This window comes from Leptodactylus fuscus, chromosome 1 (genome assembly GCF_031893055.1).
Source record: "Leptodactylus fuscus isolate aLepFus1 chromosome 1, aLepFus1.hap2, whole genome shotgun sequence".
NCBI lineage: Eukaryota > Metazoa > Chordata > Amphibia > Anura > Leptodactylidae > Leptodactylus > Leptodactylus fuscus.
The window spans coordinates 280,246,380-280,265,036 of NC_134265.1; the positions used below are offsets into that span (position 1 = coordinate 280,246,380).

The 18,657-nt window shown below is 41.1% G+C and overlaps 1 protein-coding gene across 2 annotated transcripts in view; it reads right to left on the minus strand.

Annotated features, from left to right (window-relative positions):
• ZNF827 (zinc finger protein 827) overlaps positions 1-18,657 on the minus strand; it is a 116,876-nt gene that overhangs the window by 6,366 nt on the left and 91,853 nt on the right. For both annotated transcript variants that reach the window (XM_075287977.1, XM_075287978.1), the window contains exons 9-12: positions 6,740-6,877; positions 4,605-4,776; positions 2,441-2,607; positions 550-741 (exon numbers count right to left, since the gene is read on the minus strand). In XM_075287977.1, the coding sequence (XP_075144078.1) occupies positions 550-741; positions 2,441-2,607; positions 4,605-4,776; positions 6,740-6,877 (669 nt within the window). The remainder of the gene's footprint in view (positions 1-549; positions 742-2,440; positions 2,608-4,604; positions 4,777-6,739; positions 6,878-18,657) is intronic.

The following is an 18,657-nucleotide window of genomic DNA, read 5'->3' on the forward strand; positions in this document are numbered from 1 at the left end:
TTATAAACTGACAGTAAAACATAGTAACAAGCTAAAACCATATTCACCACGTAGAAATATTTGGAATGGCCATAAACAAAAAGGATATATCTTAAGGGGATTATTGGAGTTTAATACTGATGGCTTATTCCTGGGATAGGACATCATTGTGAAGTCAATGGTGGTATAATTCCAGTCACCCCCTCGATTAGCTGACCAAAGGGTCTGTACTGGCCATGCTTGGTATTATAGCTCTGTGTATGGGAATGAGATGCCATGACAGCCACCAATGTACAGAGATGCACCTGGTGAACAGTGAAGGGGACCCTTCATACAGCAGATAGCTGGGGATGCTGCATGTTAGAACTCATTTTGAGCAATGCAAGTTCACCATCTTGCCATTCAATATAAATATAAGTGTCAGACTCATTCCACAACATATAGGGTTACTTGGTCACTTCCTAGCTTCTTATACAAACATAGTCTGCGTACACCTAGATTTGCATACAGATGGATAACACAGGTAATAATTGTATGATTATTCTACTAGTTCATGCCAGCAACACTTACCTTTGTCAGATTTCTCTTCACTGCTAACAAAAGGCTGGGAGCCATGTCCTACAGAAATAACCAACAAGCTGTTTGAAGTCTGGTTTCTTAGCGGGGTGTCAGAGTCTTCTTTACTGTTGGCTGAATCACTAAGTGCTGACAATGACGAAGAAGAGGGGCTTATTGATTCACTGGGGGTCTTTCTTTCATCTCCTATAGAAAAGAAAACATATCAATTGTGTATTAATTTTAGATCATTTTTACCCGTCACAGTGGTCCATGTCAACCAGGGGCTACACTCACATGAACATTTCTATATTGGCCAAGATGCAACAGTTTGTCCTGGAGTTAAAAAGTGTTATTATAACGTGTCTATTTTTTTTTTTTTTTTTTGTTATTCCTCCTGGAAATGCATGAAAGCACAAGTGCGTTGTATATTGCATGTTACAGAAAGCTTCCATTATGTTTTTTACTTTTCTGATGGAAGAAAAAGTCATGTAAGCAGGGTAAACGTACATGACAGAAGAAAGCGTCCATCATGTTGTTTACATTAGTGTCAATAGGAACGGACACAGACGGAGGGGGCTCTGTCTGTGTCCTTTACTCTGCTACAGTTAATGTCCGTTGCTATAACGGGTGATGCATGTCTAGAAACCAGCAAAGAACACCACACATCGGCAATCTCTTATGGTCACCTTCCATACTGCAGAACTGCTTATAGTTTGCTAGAAGAAGATGGCCAATGGTATTATTTTATCCTGTGGCAGGAGAGAAATGTCAATGTAAGAAGTTTCCTTTGAAGGAAATAATTTCATTTATCTGACGGTCTTTCAGTTTCAGATGTATGTAGAAGACAAATAATGTGTACAGAACCTTCTCTCTGTGTTTAGTATTGCTGTTCATCCTTATCTGGGCTTCAAGCAGTACAACAAAGGTGCCATTAACTTGTCCATCCTTTAAAGGGAGTCTGTCAACAGGAAAATGGGTAACTAATAGTGTTGAGCGAGTAGTATTTGATCAAATACCTCACCGCCATAGGAATGCGTGTAAGCGTCCAAACACCAAGGGTTAAACACATTGAATATTCGATTCACTTAACACCTCGGTGTTCGACCGCTTACACGCATTCCTATGGCGGTGAGGTATTCTATTGAATGCTACTCGCTCAACACTAGTAACTAACTAAATGACAGTACCTTGCAGGATAGCGTCTACACTTTCCAAAGATGCCCTACTTATTTAGCATTGAAGCTATGTTTTCATGAAAACCAGATTTTTATCCTTATGTAAATTACCTGAAAAGGGCTTTAGAAGTGTTTTATTTTTCTGCCAGGGCTTTGTTCTCCACTATAGATAACTGCACCTAACTACCTCCGCCCTCATTGCTTCCATGTTGTCTGCAGTTACAGGCAGTTATCAAGAGTAGAGAGTAAAACCTTGGGAGAAGAAGAAACGCCCCTAAAGCTTTTTTCAGCTAATTTACATAAGAATAAAACATGAATTTTCATGAAAATGGAGCTGCAATGTAGAATAAGGAAGGCATCTGTGGAAAGTGTAGAAGCCGCCCTGCAAAGGTGCTGTTATTAGTTTGATACCGATTATCCTGCCAACAGACTCTACTGATAACAAGGTGACTCTGGTTTTTCTCTTTAATTCTACACTGCAAAACGTAAAAAAAAAAAAAAAAAAAGGTCTGGCTTTGTCACCACTGCTATTTTTCCATTAATAGGCACATAAAAACAACAATGTATTAAACATATGTTTACAACAATAAAAGTAAACCACTGATTTAATTTATTTCATTTTCACAATACACTTTCTGAATTTCCATGGTAGACAATAATCTGGGACAACATAAAGTTTTCATCCTGCTCACAAGAAGCCATGCAGAATAAAGCCCTCCTATCCTCACCTGAGTGTTTTGAGCTGACGTGGGTCCTCATGTCAGCTTCTTCCATGGTGACAAAATCACAAGCACTGCAGCAAATGGAATACATCCATTGCTCCTTGTCTACATGAAGAGACATGTGGCTCACAAACTGGACATTCAGCTCGGTCTCAAAGCCACAAACATGACAGCTATAAGAGATGCAGAGAAAAAGGTCACATCCCACATCCCTCACATCAAAGCAGCCATAAAGCCAGAATTAGTGCCACTAAATAGTTACTATTCTAAATATGGACTTAAGATCAATCTAATTATTAATGTTTGAGACTACTCAAATACATATATATATAATCTCACACACAGACAGTACATAATACCCGGAAATATTTTCCTTATGATGGGGAAATTTATCATACACCAGTTTCTGGCATAAAACATATGATATAAATCACAAGTTTGGTCATATATGTATGCAAAACTGCAACGTTTCTGCTGGTCATGGCACCTTTAAAACGTGGGAATGGCTTGGACAAATGTAAAATTATTAGTAGCAGGGAAATGGTGTGAATAATAATAATGTCTAAAATCTATGCCAGTCCCCAAGCTGGTGTATATTTCGGTTTCTGGTGAATAGTCTACCTGAGATGCGGCACAATTATTAAAGAGTGTGCACCTCTTAGTAATGTTGGTGCTTCTGACAACAGCAGAGAACAGGTTAAAACCACTGTAGCAAATGCTGGTCTTAATATAATCCCCACTGAGGCATACTTCTGCTTCCTCTCATGAACCTTGATTTCTTGACAATCCATAGATAAACTGCATTATATGACTTGACAGAGTAATATTGTTGCTTGTTAACCCCTGCAGTACTGAACGAAGAAAAAGAGCTCTTCGAGCTGTATACATTTTGCCGGATGTGTATCATGACATTACACTGTAGAGTATAATGATGATGTTAATTGGGAACTACATGTTCCAGATGCTGCACATCACCTAGCAGATTCCTCTGGGCAACAGAGAAGCAATGTAGCCCTGCCAAATACAGTTGTAAAGGCTGGTTTGTTGCTAAGTAGAGAGCACACGGCACCTCAGAAACCAATTCAAACAATCTGGACAGCTTCCCAGGTTACTCTGCACTATTTCACAAGCTTCCAGGAACTTCATGTCCCAGTCAGTGCGAGATTATGAACACAATGCTGCCACCGGCTGTTATTTAGTGAGCAGGACATGCACCGTGGAAGGGCCCAGTTCATTGTGCTAAAGAGCAAAGGGACAGGTTCAGTGTTTAGAGGGAAAAAACCAACAAAACCCCCAAACAATATAGGACAAAAGATACAGGACTTCTAGGAAGGGTTAAGAGTAATTCTGTTTAATCATGAGTCAGGGGGCTTTCACACTTCTGCCTGTTGTCCATCCATCATGATCCGCTGAAACAGCAGATAAAACATATTGGGAACGGTTTGCAAACGGTCCGTTTAATAACCCATTCACTTCAATGGATCTTTAAAGCAATCCGCAGGTGTCTGTTTGCAGCCTCTCCGTCGCGAGTCCGCTTTTTTTTCAGACAGACACAAAGTCGGACATGCAGGACTTTTTTTTTTTTTTTTAAATGTAGATTGTGAGCCCCACATAGAGCTCACAATGTACATTTTTTCCCTATCAGTATGTCTTTTTTGGAATATGGGATGGAAATCCATGCAAACACGGGGAGAACATACAAACTCCTTGCAGATGGTTTTCTGCCCTTGGTGGGATTTGAACACCAGGACTCCAGCGCTGCAAGGCTGCAATGCTAACCACTGAGCCACTGTGTGGCCCCTGACATGCAGGACTTTGTGTTCGTCCAAAAAAAAGCGGATTCACAGCGGAGAGGCTGCAAACAGACAACTGCGGATTGCTTTAAAGATCCATTGAAGTGAATGGGTTTTTACTGTAAATGGACCGTTTGCAAACAGTTTCCAATCTATTTTTCTGCAATTCACAGCGGATGAACAGCAGGCAGCAAGTGTGAACGAGGCATAAGGGTTATAAAATTCTAATGCACAGCGATTTAAAAGAGATTGGTGGGATGTTCGACTCAGTTTAAAGCATGTGGAAGCTACACAACTACTGAACATGGCTGAAAACATATTACATCCAAGTACATGGAATACTGAAAAAAGAACACAAGCACATCTGCATATCTCACCTATAGTAATATGGGTTCTTCTTTTTCTCAGTGGTATCAGAAATGACTGCACTGACAATGTCTTCGGTATCAGTGCTCACCAACTTTACCGCATGAACAGTTAGGTGCTGGTTCAGGTTAGCCCGGCACTTTGCAGCATATGGGCACAAATGGCACTTGTACTTTCTCTCTTCTATACAGGAAAATAGAAAAACAGTATGACTAAATTAACAAAATAAACTAGATTTTATGGAAAGCAAGTATTTTCTAGTAATTCTGTTTTTGTCTTAATCCTCCACCATTTACGCTATACAGTATTATATACAGCAAATAAAAAGGTCTGTCCGTAAAAGATTACAGAAATGCCTATTGCTGTCCACAAAGTAGCAAATCGATAGGTTACCATAAGATGAAAACCAAACTTGGGATGGTACAAATGGGATATGTACGATTTATTACAAATTTTATTAGGAAGATAATGCATATGGATTTAAGGGCATACTTTTAGATGGGCAAGGGTATGTTCATACGATGGAAATCTTTTCCACCATGTGACTTCTCCAAGCGGCTAGCCGCAACGGGATGCTGATGCTGTGCTCCTGATGAAGGCCCGAGTGAATGGGCCTAATTAGGAGGGAGTCTCGAGCTGTAGAAGCCGCAGCTGACTCAGTTGCAAAATATGTGGGAAGATAGGGCATGTTGCTTCTTTTTCCTACTTGTTGAAAAAAAAATTGATAGCAGGGAAAAAAAGCGATTGACTCCCATTGAAATGAATGGGAGATATTTTTGCAGGTGGATTCCACATCAAAATCCGCCTGCAAAATACTCTGTGTGAAAATACTCTAAAAAGGTTTTTCAAGACTTAAAGGGATCCTACCATTAAAATCAATTTTTTTCTCGTTGACATGTAGGAATAGCCTTAAGAAAGGCTATTCTTCTCCTGCCTTTAGGTGTCTTCTCCGGGCTGCCGTTTGGTGTAAATCCCGGTTTTCTTTGGTATGCAAATGAGTTCTCTCACAGCACTGGGGGCGTCCCCAATGTTGCGAGAGAACTCGCCAGCGCTGCCTCCATCTTCTTCAGGAACGGCCTCTTCACGCGTCCTCTTCCGGTGCTCCGGTGCTAGGCTTCGGGCCTAGAGCAGAGCCGACTGCGCATGCCCACAGACCACAAGAAAATGGCCGCTTACTTACTGTGTAAGCGGCAATTTTTCTTGTGGCCGCGGCCATGCGCAGTTGGCTCTGCCCGAGACCTAGATGTTTGACCGCCTGCACCAGAAGAATACACGTGAAGAAGATGGAGGCGGCGCTGGAGAGTTCTCTGGCAGCATTGGGGCGCCCCCAGTGCTGCAAGAGAACTCATTTGCATACCCAAGAAAACCGGGATTTATACCGAATGGCGGCGCGGAGAAGACATCTAAAGGTAGGAGAAGAATAGCCTTTCTTAAGGCCATTCCTACGTGTCAACGAGAAAAAATTTGATTTTAATGGTAGTATCCCTTTAAATATGCTTAGCATAGGTTAGCAGACTGGCAGGTGTAAATCGTTGGGGACCCCCACAGATCATCCAAATGAAACAGCAGCATTCTGGTGGGCAATGCTTCTCCTTCACAGGCCATGTAACTTCAAATTCATCAGTCACATAGTCTGCTTGCAGCTTGGTCACATTCAAGTACCATAGTATTGCATCTCCGTTATTCAAGTCCATCGGGGCACTCAAACAACAGAGAGGCGGACCGCTAAAACAAAAAGTTACACACGGGTGTTTGCAATTTAGAAACTGAATTTAGTGAAAGAAAAAGTTTTCTATGCAGGACTTTTTCTTCTGTCGATTTTCAATGAACACTGCGCCTGAATGCAGGAGAACAGCAGTATCAAGTATAGCCACTGTATAATATACAGTACTCTCCTTGGGAAATGGTGAAGAACCTGCAGCACTTGAGTGAACACAGAGGTTATTGGGGAAACAACTGACTGTATCATCATAGAAATGAGGGGGTATATAATGTATGTTCAGTTACGTATCCAACAAGACACACCACTCAAAATTCACAAAAACTACTAAAACAGCTGATTGGTCGAGATGCGGGGAGGGGAATAAGTCATCTCAGTCCCGAAAAATCTCTTTAATCACAGAATTCACAATAATGTAAAGTGTACCTGTGTGCAATAACAGATGTCGAGATAAAGTCTGCTGTCGACCAAATACTTTTCCACAAACATCGCATGGAAAGAGCTGTTCATTCAGCTTCCAGGCCGCTAACCCACTGCCTGCTTCTAGTCCAAGGGTTTCTGTATCTGCAACAACGGAAGAAAAACATAAATAGGCAAAGTCTAGGGAAAGACCTATTAAATATGATCTAAGAAAAGAAGACCAGGCTGTAATTCTCCATTGTTATGAAGGCCAAGATCATACTTTACTGAATGTATCAGGTAGGGCTGGGAGAAATACTACACATAGTGAAAAGCTAGAGCAAAGACACGCACAAGCTGGTGCTCATCATTAATATCAGAAGAGGTTTAGTCTTTGTAAAATATCGTGCTGAATAAAATCACTTTATGATCATAAAATTTTCAAGACGTTGCTATGAGAATGGATGCCAATTGCTATGTTTTTATTGGGGCTCGACTGTCAAAGGACACATAATTCATAAGAGGATCCATGAGATCTGGCCGGCACATGCACAGTTCTCGTGTCTGAGAGACATACCACCTGGACGGTCATCAAAAGAAATGGTTACTGGTTCAAAAACAGATGTTCTTGGCCAGAGAATACATCGAGCATTTTATATGTGTAAACAGCTTACAGGGGAACATCAAAGACACAGCAAGAACCGAGAACGGCTTCTGAAACATCATTGTTTGCTCGCACTGACATCAGCATTAATACCAAAGAATACCCAAGCACTGACGTTCCAGTTATGTCATGCAAGTAGATTTCAACATCTGCAGGGTCACCCACCATTAATACTACCTTGCTTGCATATCATGATAGTGAAGCCATCAACTAACTAACTCAGGCCATTGTGATGTAGACATGCCACTTTGTTATAGACATCCAGGCCCTGACTGACACATAGGGGAGCAGGTGAAACCCTCAGCGGGCCCATGAGACAAGAGTGACCCCTTCGTCACCAATTCCTACATAAACCTGCAACAGAAGGCACTCTAGTCCGAAGCAAGGGCCAGGCAGCAGGCTACTACTAAAGATAATAAAGTGTTAGCGTCCCATCTCTGTCCCTATCTTTCATATTTCTGCTAGCATGTTCTCCCTTCAAGGGATATGATAACTTCCAAAATATTCTGACAGCTTTAGGACATGAAAGGAATTCACACAACGTGGCCACATCGCAACAGCAATGCCACTAAAAATCGTACAAGCGTGCAGTGTAAACTGACTGTAAATAGGCCGTCCGATTTTGCAAATAAATCCACTGCTTGCCTGCAGATGCATGCAGTACAGCCATTTACAATCCATTTAACATTTGCAGCAGTTTGCAGTGAAATCACGTGTCAGTGCAGTTTTTGGCCATATGGCAACTCTGTGTGACCTCACCCTTATTGGGATATGCCATAAATGCTACCTCTGAGATCCACCACATTCTCCATATTCTTAAAAGTGCTTTCCTGCTAACACCACCTCCCCAACAATCATGAAAATTGGGTTCCTGGGTGCTCCATGTGGATGAAGTAGTGATATGCAAGCCACATCTCCATTTACTTCTATGGGAGTACCATTGGCAAACCTGACCAATTTCATAGGTGTGAATGGACTTACACTGGGCACCCTGGGACAACCAAAAATGAAACACCTATTTTCTACCAAGAAGATTGTTGATAGCATTAAAACCTTTTAGGTTGGTGATATAGCCACATGCAAAAACAGCTCCTTTCCATTGAAGATTATGGTGAATGCAGGTGCTGGGAAATTGAGAATATGACAATCAGATGCTAATGTAGACCATAAGAAGATAAGGATTACACCTTCTTTGGATAAAGGCACATTGAGCCATTTATAGTGTAGAAAGTACAGTATTTGCTTACACACAAAATGTAGTATAAAAGTGGTGCTAAGGATTCACTGTTAATATTTCCACCAAAAACAATCCGAGCTACAAAATGGATTTCCCAGCAGAGATTCCACATCTTTCCCAAAAATTATTTCACTGTATGGCCCTGTCTAACACATCCCTGAAGTATATCCACCACCATGATACAGAGGACTTTGCAGTGATAAATCATATGTTATTTACCGGTATGTCACTTTTGTAAAAGGGTTAAATATGTATAAAATGGAATAAGGCACCGTAGTTTGAATCTATTTTTGGGAAACTTGTTGCAGAGTTGCGAGTGATCCTCGCAACAACAACTTTGAAGTATTATGCAAGTGAGGCAGCTGGTGCAATGGGGGCAGACCCACTGCTTGTCACTTGTCCACTTAGGAAAACGAGTCCCACTTATATATTAGAACAGCCCTGACCCTTAGTGATCATAAGCAAAACCGTCAGATTTCCCTGATCAGTTTACAGTGAATGTTTGGGCTCATATTATATATTTGTTGCCACACACAGGTTGAGATGGCAATAATGGTTTGTATTCACACCTGTGCTTTGCCTAAATGTACTTAATGTCTGTATGTAAATAGTAGATGTTTTTCTAAGCTCTTGAGAAACCCTTGAACATTTCATTGAGGCTGCACTTACTGTTCTTTTTCTATCCCCATACCTTGGTAACCAACAATGAAAAGATCTGCAAGCAAATCAAATTCAGCTTTATACAGTACATCACACAAAGGATATAAAAGATATGCAAATAGTTTATAGTGCCAGTCAGTTCTGTTCACACTCTGATCAAAAGGTAGAAAATGGTTTCTATTAATCCCAAGCCAGGCTCAGGTAGACCAAGAAACATTTCACAAAGAAAAACTTGTCAGAATGCATCGAGAAGCCTATAAGTAACTTCTAGAACCCAGGTCATCAGGTACACTATGCACTATGGAGATACTTACATAGAAATGGCCTGCACATTAGAGATGCCAGAAAAAAGCCATGGCTTCACCAAAGTAAACAGCACATAGAGAAGCCTCAAAACCTCTGGTACTAAACTTGCAGTGATCATACCAAGAGCGAATGTTATGGAATGTATAGAACAACAGGGCACAGAGGGTATTAAGTAATGCAGCATTGTATCTGCCAACAGTGGAGGACAATTTACATTCATCCTCCAGGAGGCTCTTCATGGGGCCTACTCTGACAATAAGAATAGAATAGAATATACACTCACCGGCCACTTTATTAGATACACCTGTCCAACTGCTCGTTAACACTTAATTTCTAATCAGCCAATCACATGGCGGCAACTCAGTACATTTAGGCATGTAGACATGGTCAAGACAATCTCCTGCAGTTCAAACCGAGCATCAGTATGGGGAAGAAAGGTGATTTGAGTGCCTTTGAACGTGGCATGGTTGTTGGTGCCAGAAGGGCTGGTCTGAGTATTTCAGAAACTGCTGATCTACTGGGATTTTCACGCATAACCATCTCTAGGGTTTACAGAGAATGGTCCGAAAAAGAAAAAACATCCAGTGAGCGGCAGTTCTGTGGGCGGAAATGCGTTGTTGATGCCAGAGGTCAGAGGAGAATGGCCAGACTGGTTCGAGCTGATAGAAAGGCAACAGTGACTCAAATAGCCACCCGTTACAACCAAGGTAGCCAGAAGAGCATCTCTGAACGCACAGTACGTCGAACTTTGAGGCAGATGGGCTACAGCAGCAGAAGACCACACCGGGTGCCACTCCTTTCAGCTAAGAACAGGAAACTGAGGCTACAATTTGCACAAGCTCATCAAAATTGGACAATTGAAGATTGGAAAAACGTTGCCTGGTCTGATGAGTCTCGATTTCTGCTGCGACATTCGGATGGTAGGGTCAGAATTTGGCGTCAACAACATGAAAGCATGGATCCATCCTGCCTTGTATCAACGGTTCAGGCTGGTGGTGGTGGTGTCATGGTGTGGGGAATATTTTCTTGGCACTCTTTGGGCCCCTTGGTACCAATTGAGCATCGTTGCAACGCCAAAGCCTACCTGAGTATTGTTGCTGACCATGTCCATCCCTTTATGACCACAATGTACCCAACATCTGATGGCTACTTTCAGCAGGATAATGCGCCATGTCATAAAGCTGGAATCATCTCAGACTGGTTTCTTGAACATGACAATGAGTTCACTGTACTCCAATGGCCTCCATAGTCACCAGATCTCAATCCAATAGAGCATCTTTGGGATGTGGTGGAACGGGAGATTTGCATCATGGATGTGCAGCCGACAAATCTGCGGCAACTGTGTGATGCCATCATGTCAATATGGACCAAAATCTCTGAGGAATGCTTCCAGCACCTTGTTGAATCTATGCCACGAAGAATTGAGGCAGTTCTGAAGGCAAAAGGGGGTCCAACCCGTTACTAGCATGGTGTACCTAATAAAGTGGCCGGTGAGTTTAAGGTCAAGTAGTCAAATCTTTAGTAGCTGTAAAAGAAAGGTTTTGCTGTGTCCAAAGCATTCTCCTGACCAAAGCATTAATAAAGAGGCAGTTAAGGATTGAATAAATATGGCTGTTTTCTTCTGAAAAATGTGCCACACTTGGCCACATGCTATGTGGGCTTTTACAGATCAGCCCCATTTACTCACAATAACAATCACAACCCATAGACATACATGGTTCCTGAAGAAAGGAGCGTTATTTCTCTTGTACTGAACAACCCATGTAATATTGTATATTGCTTCCTTTTGCATCAATGAAGGCTTGCAGTCTTTTGCGTTAGGCTAGGTTCACACTAGTGTCACGTCTCCTTTGTTCTGGTCCATTGGAAGCCTTACTTGTGAGGGAGGCCCTTTGTATTCTTTTTTTTTTTTTAAACTCGTTTTATTGGAGAAGATATAACAAAACAAACAATACAGTCAGAAGAGTGCATATACAATACAAAATATAGAGAAATTAAAAGGGTTCTAAACAGACAAAGAACTGCCATAGAGCCACCCCAACCATTCCGCACAAAAAAGAAGAAAGACAGAAACGGAGCACCTTGGCGTCGACATTCACAGAGAGATCCAACATAAAGGAGGACTACAGTTTCATGCAACAAGTCCTTTCTCAGGACTCAAAGGCGCCCAATGCAGAGCGCATCAAGGGGGCAGAATACTGGGTAAGAGGAGAATCGCACCATGCTCCCCAAACCTTGACAAATTTCTGGGGGCAGTCCCTAACCTTATCTATAATCTGGTTGAACGGGAGAACCGAATTAACTAATTTCGGCCATTGAGACACAGATGGGGATCGTGAGGCCACCCATCGCAAGGAGATGGCTTTCCTGGTGTAAAATAAACACTCCCGAAGGAAAATCCCGGTATGATTCTGCCATACCTCCTCGTCCAATACACCAAATAAACAAACTTCAGGAGAAAACGGGACAGGGCAATTTAGGACAGCCGTCAGAAGGTCTACCACCTCCCTCCAGAAGTCATGTATAACCGAGCAACTCCACATCATGTGCCAAAAATCTGCCCGAGGATGCGGGCACCTAAGACAACTTGGACTCGACAGCTGACCCATCTCATGAAGATGGGCCGGGGTCAAGTAGCATTGATGTAGAATGAATATTTGGATCAGTTTGTTATTGGCCGAGGGCGAGACATACAGGGGAGATTCCAAAATGTCCTGGAATGTCTCATCCGTCAGCTGGGGAATATTGGTGCGCCAGCGTGTCAGAGCCGGGGGCCTCAGATATGGACACCTTTGCGTGGATTAAATGATCATACAGAGCCGAGATGAGGCCCCCAGGACCCTGAGAGCGCAGCACACCAATCAGTCAGTATTCAGAAATAGCACTTGGTCGGGTGGGGAACAGAGAGGAGAGGGAGGCCCTTTGTATTCTTATGTGGTTCATAACATGTCCATTCTTCTTTGCAAAAACCCTCCAGATCCTGAGGATTTTTTGTTGCCTAGCTTGAGCTGCATGTGGTTTACGCTAAGGTCCCATGTTGTGGGAAAAGCTAATTTTTTTGTTGCAGATTTTACCGTGGTTTTTGAGCCAAACCAGGGATTAAATTTAACAGAAGGGGAAAGTATAAATGCTACCTTTATATTTATCATTGACCTTTAAGCCACTCTTGACTTTGTCTCAAAAACTAAAGCAGAATCTGGAATAAAAAAAAAACAGCTATTTGTGCAATGTGGGACCTTAACCACAGAGGGGTTTTATCCACTTTTTAAAAGTAATTAATGGCCTATTCTCAAAGTGGTTTGCCAAAAAAGACATTTCCTGTGCAAATGCCACAAAGGTCTGGCAGAAATGGGTTCTACCTCTAAATTACACCCATAGGCTCTTTTGCCCTACAAACCCCCCACCACACCCAACATTCAAGACAAGCAGTGGCTAAGTTTTACAGAAGCAGTTATTGGGAGTTATAACAGGGAGATGGGGGTGTGGGAGAGCTGGGTGGCAGAGACTTGGGGAAAGTATCATTTTACAGATGGGTTTGGGATGGGTGAGACCTATATGTACCAGACATTTATGGCATATTCTGTGGAAATGCCAAAAATGTCTTTTATGGGAAAGCCCATTAAGATAAGCCATGAATTTTAGAAGAGTGTTGTATAAACATTCAGCTGAATTGATCTCAAACTTACAACAGCTAAACTTCTGGCTGGTAAACACATTTTAACGCTAAACTAAAACCCCTCATTTTCTTCCATATTGTAAAGGTCTTTCTCTCACACGTTCCTATCATTATACTGAAGGTCACCTTCACATAAAAGACAACATTGGTATGGAGAAGACTCTAAATGAGTTCTACAAATCCTACTTTTATGTGCGTGCTATTGTAGAACTCACTAATGCCATCTTGTGGTCTGTCAAAAATTCGGAATCAACAGCAGTGCACTGACTAACAATAGATACACCAGACTTTTTTTTTTGCAACAATTAATGTTGAATTCTTCAAGTATGTACATAAGGTAACTACAGTAAGCAGACGGCATGACTTACAGCAAATTGGCATTCTGTTTCTACTACACTGTATATACACACTTCTATAAATACACCTAGATGTCAAACTACTAGTTCATAAAATGTTCTAAATGTGTTCCAAGATATATTGTAGTAAAAATAATTTAGAAAACAACATCTTGAAAGAAGGACACAATTCAGACTGATATAATACAATTAGACAATATCTTTGGGTGATTGATAAAGATTATACTGGCGACTCCATAATCCTGTATTCCCTACTGTTTAGTTAGACATGAGGCCTACATCATCTTAGACTTCTTTACATTTGTATGAATAGAATATTTTTTTAATATACTGTATTTGCATGGGCAGGTTTTGGGAGACACAAAGGTACGTTTGTTGATGATGTGCTAATGGTAGTCCTTACATTCACAATGGGCAGAATGTGATTTCCCCACGGGTAACCCGCACAAATTCCTACACATCTTTTGATCTAGTAGGCTTTCCTCAGCTCAGATTTATCTGTCTTCAATGACAACCAGATGAGGCCTAGTTCGCTCACTCTGCATCGCCAAACGTAGTTAGAGATGAGGCAGAAGACAATGTAGAATGGAGTCTAATGGATATTCCTGCAATAAACCCTTATATATACCAAGAGTGTCAGAAAATGGCACATACAGCAACAAATTTATCATATGGGTACATGTGATGCTGCAACTCCTTGGACATGTTAGTAAATCTTCCTCCATGTGTCCATCATAGAGAATGAGGTGGTTATGATTAGGATATACTCACCTTTACTTTGCTTATTGTGCCATGTATATCAGAATACATTATATACATTTTAGGCTTCTTGGCAATTGCTTTTTATTTCAATCCACAGCCAACTGGAAGCAGTGTCTGAGTGTCTCATACTGCTGTCTGACACATTCATATATACATTATGGATGTTACATGCACAGGTATAAAATGCATGCTCAGCAGAATGTTACTGGGCAAGTCAGGGCTGAAAAGCTGTCCATCATTAAGGATAGGGATCACTTTCATTCTTGCATTTCAGGGGTTTTTGTATTCCAAGAGCCATAACTTTATTTATTTTTCAATTCACAAAGTCACATGACGACATATTTTTAGGGGGAACAAATTTTACTTCATAATGACACAATTTAATATTCAGTGAAATGTACTGGGAGGCTGGAAAAAGATTTCCGTACGGGCGAGAAATGTATTTCAGTTTTTACAGTGTTCGCTGTAGGGTCAAAATGACATGTTATCTGCATTCTGTAAATCAGTCTGATCACCGCAATTACATTTATATGGCACTTCTTATGTTTTAGGTCCTTTAAAGAAGATTGAAAACTTTGAAGAATACAAAAATTCCTTTGTGTCGCCATGTTCTGACATATCTTTTTAGTGTCAAACAAGCTGGGTAAGGAGTAGAGATGAGCGAGTACTATTCAAAACGGTAGTTTCGACTAGCACGCTTCCATAGGAATGAATGGACGCAGCTGGCACGCAGCCGGGGTCGGCCTCCTGACGCTTAACCCCCTACCGTTTCGAATAGTACTCGCTCATCTCTAGTAAGGAGTCTTTTCATGTGGGACAAGGTTTCATTGACACCACTTTGGGAAATGGCTGAGGTTTTGATGATTTTTTTTTTTCTGATGCATTGGTAACTCCCCTTCAAATCCCCCCCCCCCCCAGTAACTTGACATTTTGATTTATTTTCCTCACTAGAGAGTTTACCATAAGATATAAATATTCTTTTAAGTTTTAACAGCTTGAGCATTTTCGGACCTGGCTATGTCTAATGGAGCAGATATACTAAGGGTCAAGTGCACACTGACTTTTTGGTGCTGATTTTGACTCTGAATCTGCCTCAAAATCAGCCTTCAAAAAAAGCCTCTCAATAGAGTTCTACTGGGAGGCTTTTTTGGAGTCTGATTTTGAGGCGGATTCAGCGTCAAAATCAGCACCAAAATACTCTAGCAAAACAGCGAACACAAGCCGGCAACTACTCCGAAGGTATACGATAAAATTAACCTTTATATCAAGAGTACATATGTATGTACTCTTGAAATAAAGGTTAATTTTATCGTATACCTTCGGAGTAGTTGCCGGCTTGTGTTCGCTGTTTTGCTACTTTGTATGAAGACGTCCATCAGTTCTGGATGTGCCGTGCACCCTGAAGAATAGTTCCACTGCAACATTTGGACACAATCGGGTGAGCTCTCAAAAAAACTCTTTTTCTTATCTTACCAAAATACTCTGTGTGTACTGACCCTAATAGTGTCTAACCTTTGGACAATGCAATTTTAGACTAGATAGTCCTAAATCGTGCCAGATTTATCAAAGTGTCTGTTGCAGTTTGATAAATCTGGTATATTATTAGACTATCTATACTAATGTTACACCACTTATTAGTTAGCTTAAAAATTCTTGGTGTACAAAGCCTTTCCCACAAGTTGGAAAAGTGTTTAAAATACTTGATAAATGTGACACAGCATGTAAGACTGTTTTTTTGTGCAATAAGTCTCCCCCAAAGTGTTTATTTTTGTTTACTTCATCATATATGTGATTTAGGAAAAGAGAAGCTATTTTTAATTTTTTTTTATGTTTGTTTATTTTATAAATATATTTTTTTTTAATATATATTCTCTTTAAAACATATGTACAGTATATGGGTGATCACACCAACTGCATGAAAAAGAAGTGTTAATCCACCACATGCTTACATCCAGCGTGTCCATTGGACTTTCTCTACCTGTGAAATGTCCTAGGCTCTGTGAAGTGTCCGAAGACTGCGAGGTCCATCACTCAAGAGCAGATTACTGAGCTTTGACTGCAGAGTGCCCAGCAGGCTCTAGAAACTATGGAACAACCTGCAACACTTCGGATGAGCAAACAAGGGTGGACTAAAAACTTAATTTTCTGGGTCATGTAATTAAGCATCCAGTGGTTTACTATACACATCTAGCACACTTTAGAGCTGTTAATATACTTGACAGGTCAGACTACTGTTAATATCTTAACTGGCTACATAGGATGTTGAAATATACATGTCTAAAAAACCCAAAACCCAGTTACCTGTCTTAATGGGACCATGCAAAGCCTTTATCTGCACCTTCTACAAAATATATTATATAAAGCACCTGTCTCTAGATTCTTACATATAATGTATATTATTAATAATTTGCATCGTCAATAAAGGGGGTGTCCAGGCTTAGGCTATTTATGGTCTATCCTCAGTTTAGGTCATAAATACCTGGTTGGTGGGGAACCGAAAGCTGACCCTGGATCAATCAGCTGTACAAAGTTTCTTCCAGAGACCATCCTATACACAAAAAGCTTCCGCTTTGTATAGAGTCTAGGCGCCATCATTGCAGCTCAGCTCCTACCGACTTCAATGAATGTAGCAAGTCATTAAAGTTTGGGCTCCTACAGATTTCCTTGCAGAGGAACAGTCCATGATTAATCATTGTGCAGATGCGCCTCTCCCTTGTTAGTGAACCTTCTGCAGAAAACCGTGGCAAAGCTGAAATTCCCACCAAGATACTTTTATGGCGGCCGCTTCTTAATCAGAATCAGCCTAGCACTATAGTATTTCCATATTTCAGGTTTATTATTTCACAGCAGTGCTACAGATGTCAGAATATCCAGGTATATAGCTCAAATGTATGGCATAGTTGTCAACTGTATTTTGTGTCCATGGACAATTCAGAATATGTTTGCCAGCTCAGTGTATGCTTTTTTATTGTGTAGAAGTGACTTCCTACCTGGTCATTTCTAGTCTTTGAAAACGATAAATGAAAGGATCAACTATTGTCTCCATCCCACTTGTCAATTCTAAGCTCGTATGGGAAGTGTGTGTGTGTGTGGGGGGGGGGGGGGATGTCCTCTCTTGCTGTGCTAGTCACTCATTTAGTTTATTGTACTTGCTTTTTTGTAACATGTATGTCAACCCTTCTGGTTATGTAGCACTCTATAGAATTAAAGGGGATGTCCGGGCTTAAGCCATTTAGACCCCCAGATAGATCAGCCATAAGGAGTCACTTCCTGAACCTCTCCTATACAGGCCTGGAAAACGAAAACTCCATGTATAGCTACCAGGCGCTGTCACTGCAGATCAGTGCTCATTGAAGTCAGTAGCAGCTCAGCTGCAGCGACGGTGCCTGGGACAGAGCTTTCTGTATTGTGTATAGGATGGGTGCCGAATCTGCACAGCAAATCGGTCTCAGGGCCGCTCCTAGCCCACCCACCGATCAGGTATTCATAGCCAATCCTAAGGGTAGGTCATAAATAGCTTAAGCTATTTATGTGAACCAAAAGGGCTCACATATATAATACAAAAAAAATAAGTACAATAAACTAAATGAGTGACTAGCACAGCCAAAGCAAACTCTACCTATATGAGATTACATTTGACAAGTGGGATGGAGACAATAGCTGGTCCTTTCATTTAGCATTTTCAAAGACTAGAAATGAACAGGTAGGAAGTCACTTCTACAGGATAAAAAAAAGAATACATTGTGCTGGGCAAATATTTGCTGGGAATGTCCATGAACACAAAGTACAGTTGGCAATTATGCTATACATTACGCTATACAATATACCTGAATATTCTCTAACATTTGTAGCCCTGCAGTGGAATAATGAACCTGGAATATGGAATATGGAAGTACTGTAGTGCTAGGCTGATTCTGAATAAGAAGCGGCTGCCATAAAAGTATCTTGGTGGGAATTTCACCTTTGCCACAGTTTTCTGCGGTAGGTTCACTAACAAGGGAGAGGCGCATCTGCACAATGATTAATCATGGACTGTTCCTCTGCAAGGAAATCTGTAAGAGCCCAAACTTTAATGACTGGCTGGACTTAGAATAGCTTCACAGCAGCTGTGCGCTGGGTACAAACTTAGTATGAGAAATACAGTGCAAGAGAGGGCAACATCAGACACTGACGGAGGTTACACTGTTGAAATCAGAGTTCAGCACTCGGGCCGCAAAGCTCTATTACAGTTGCATAATGAAAGAAGAAATTTGAGATTAAGTAAAAGTCAGAAATACCTTTCTA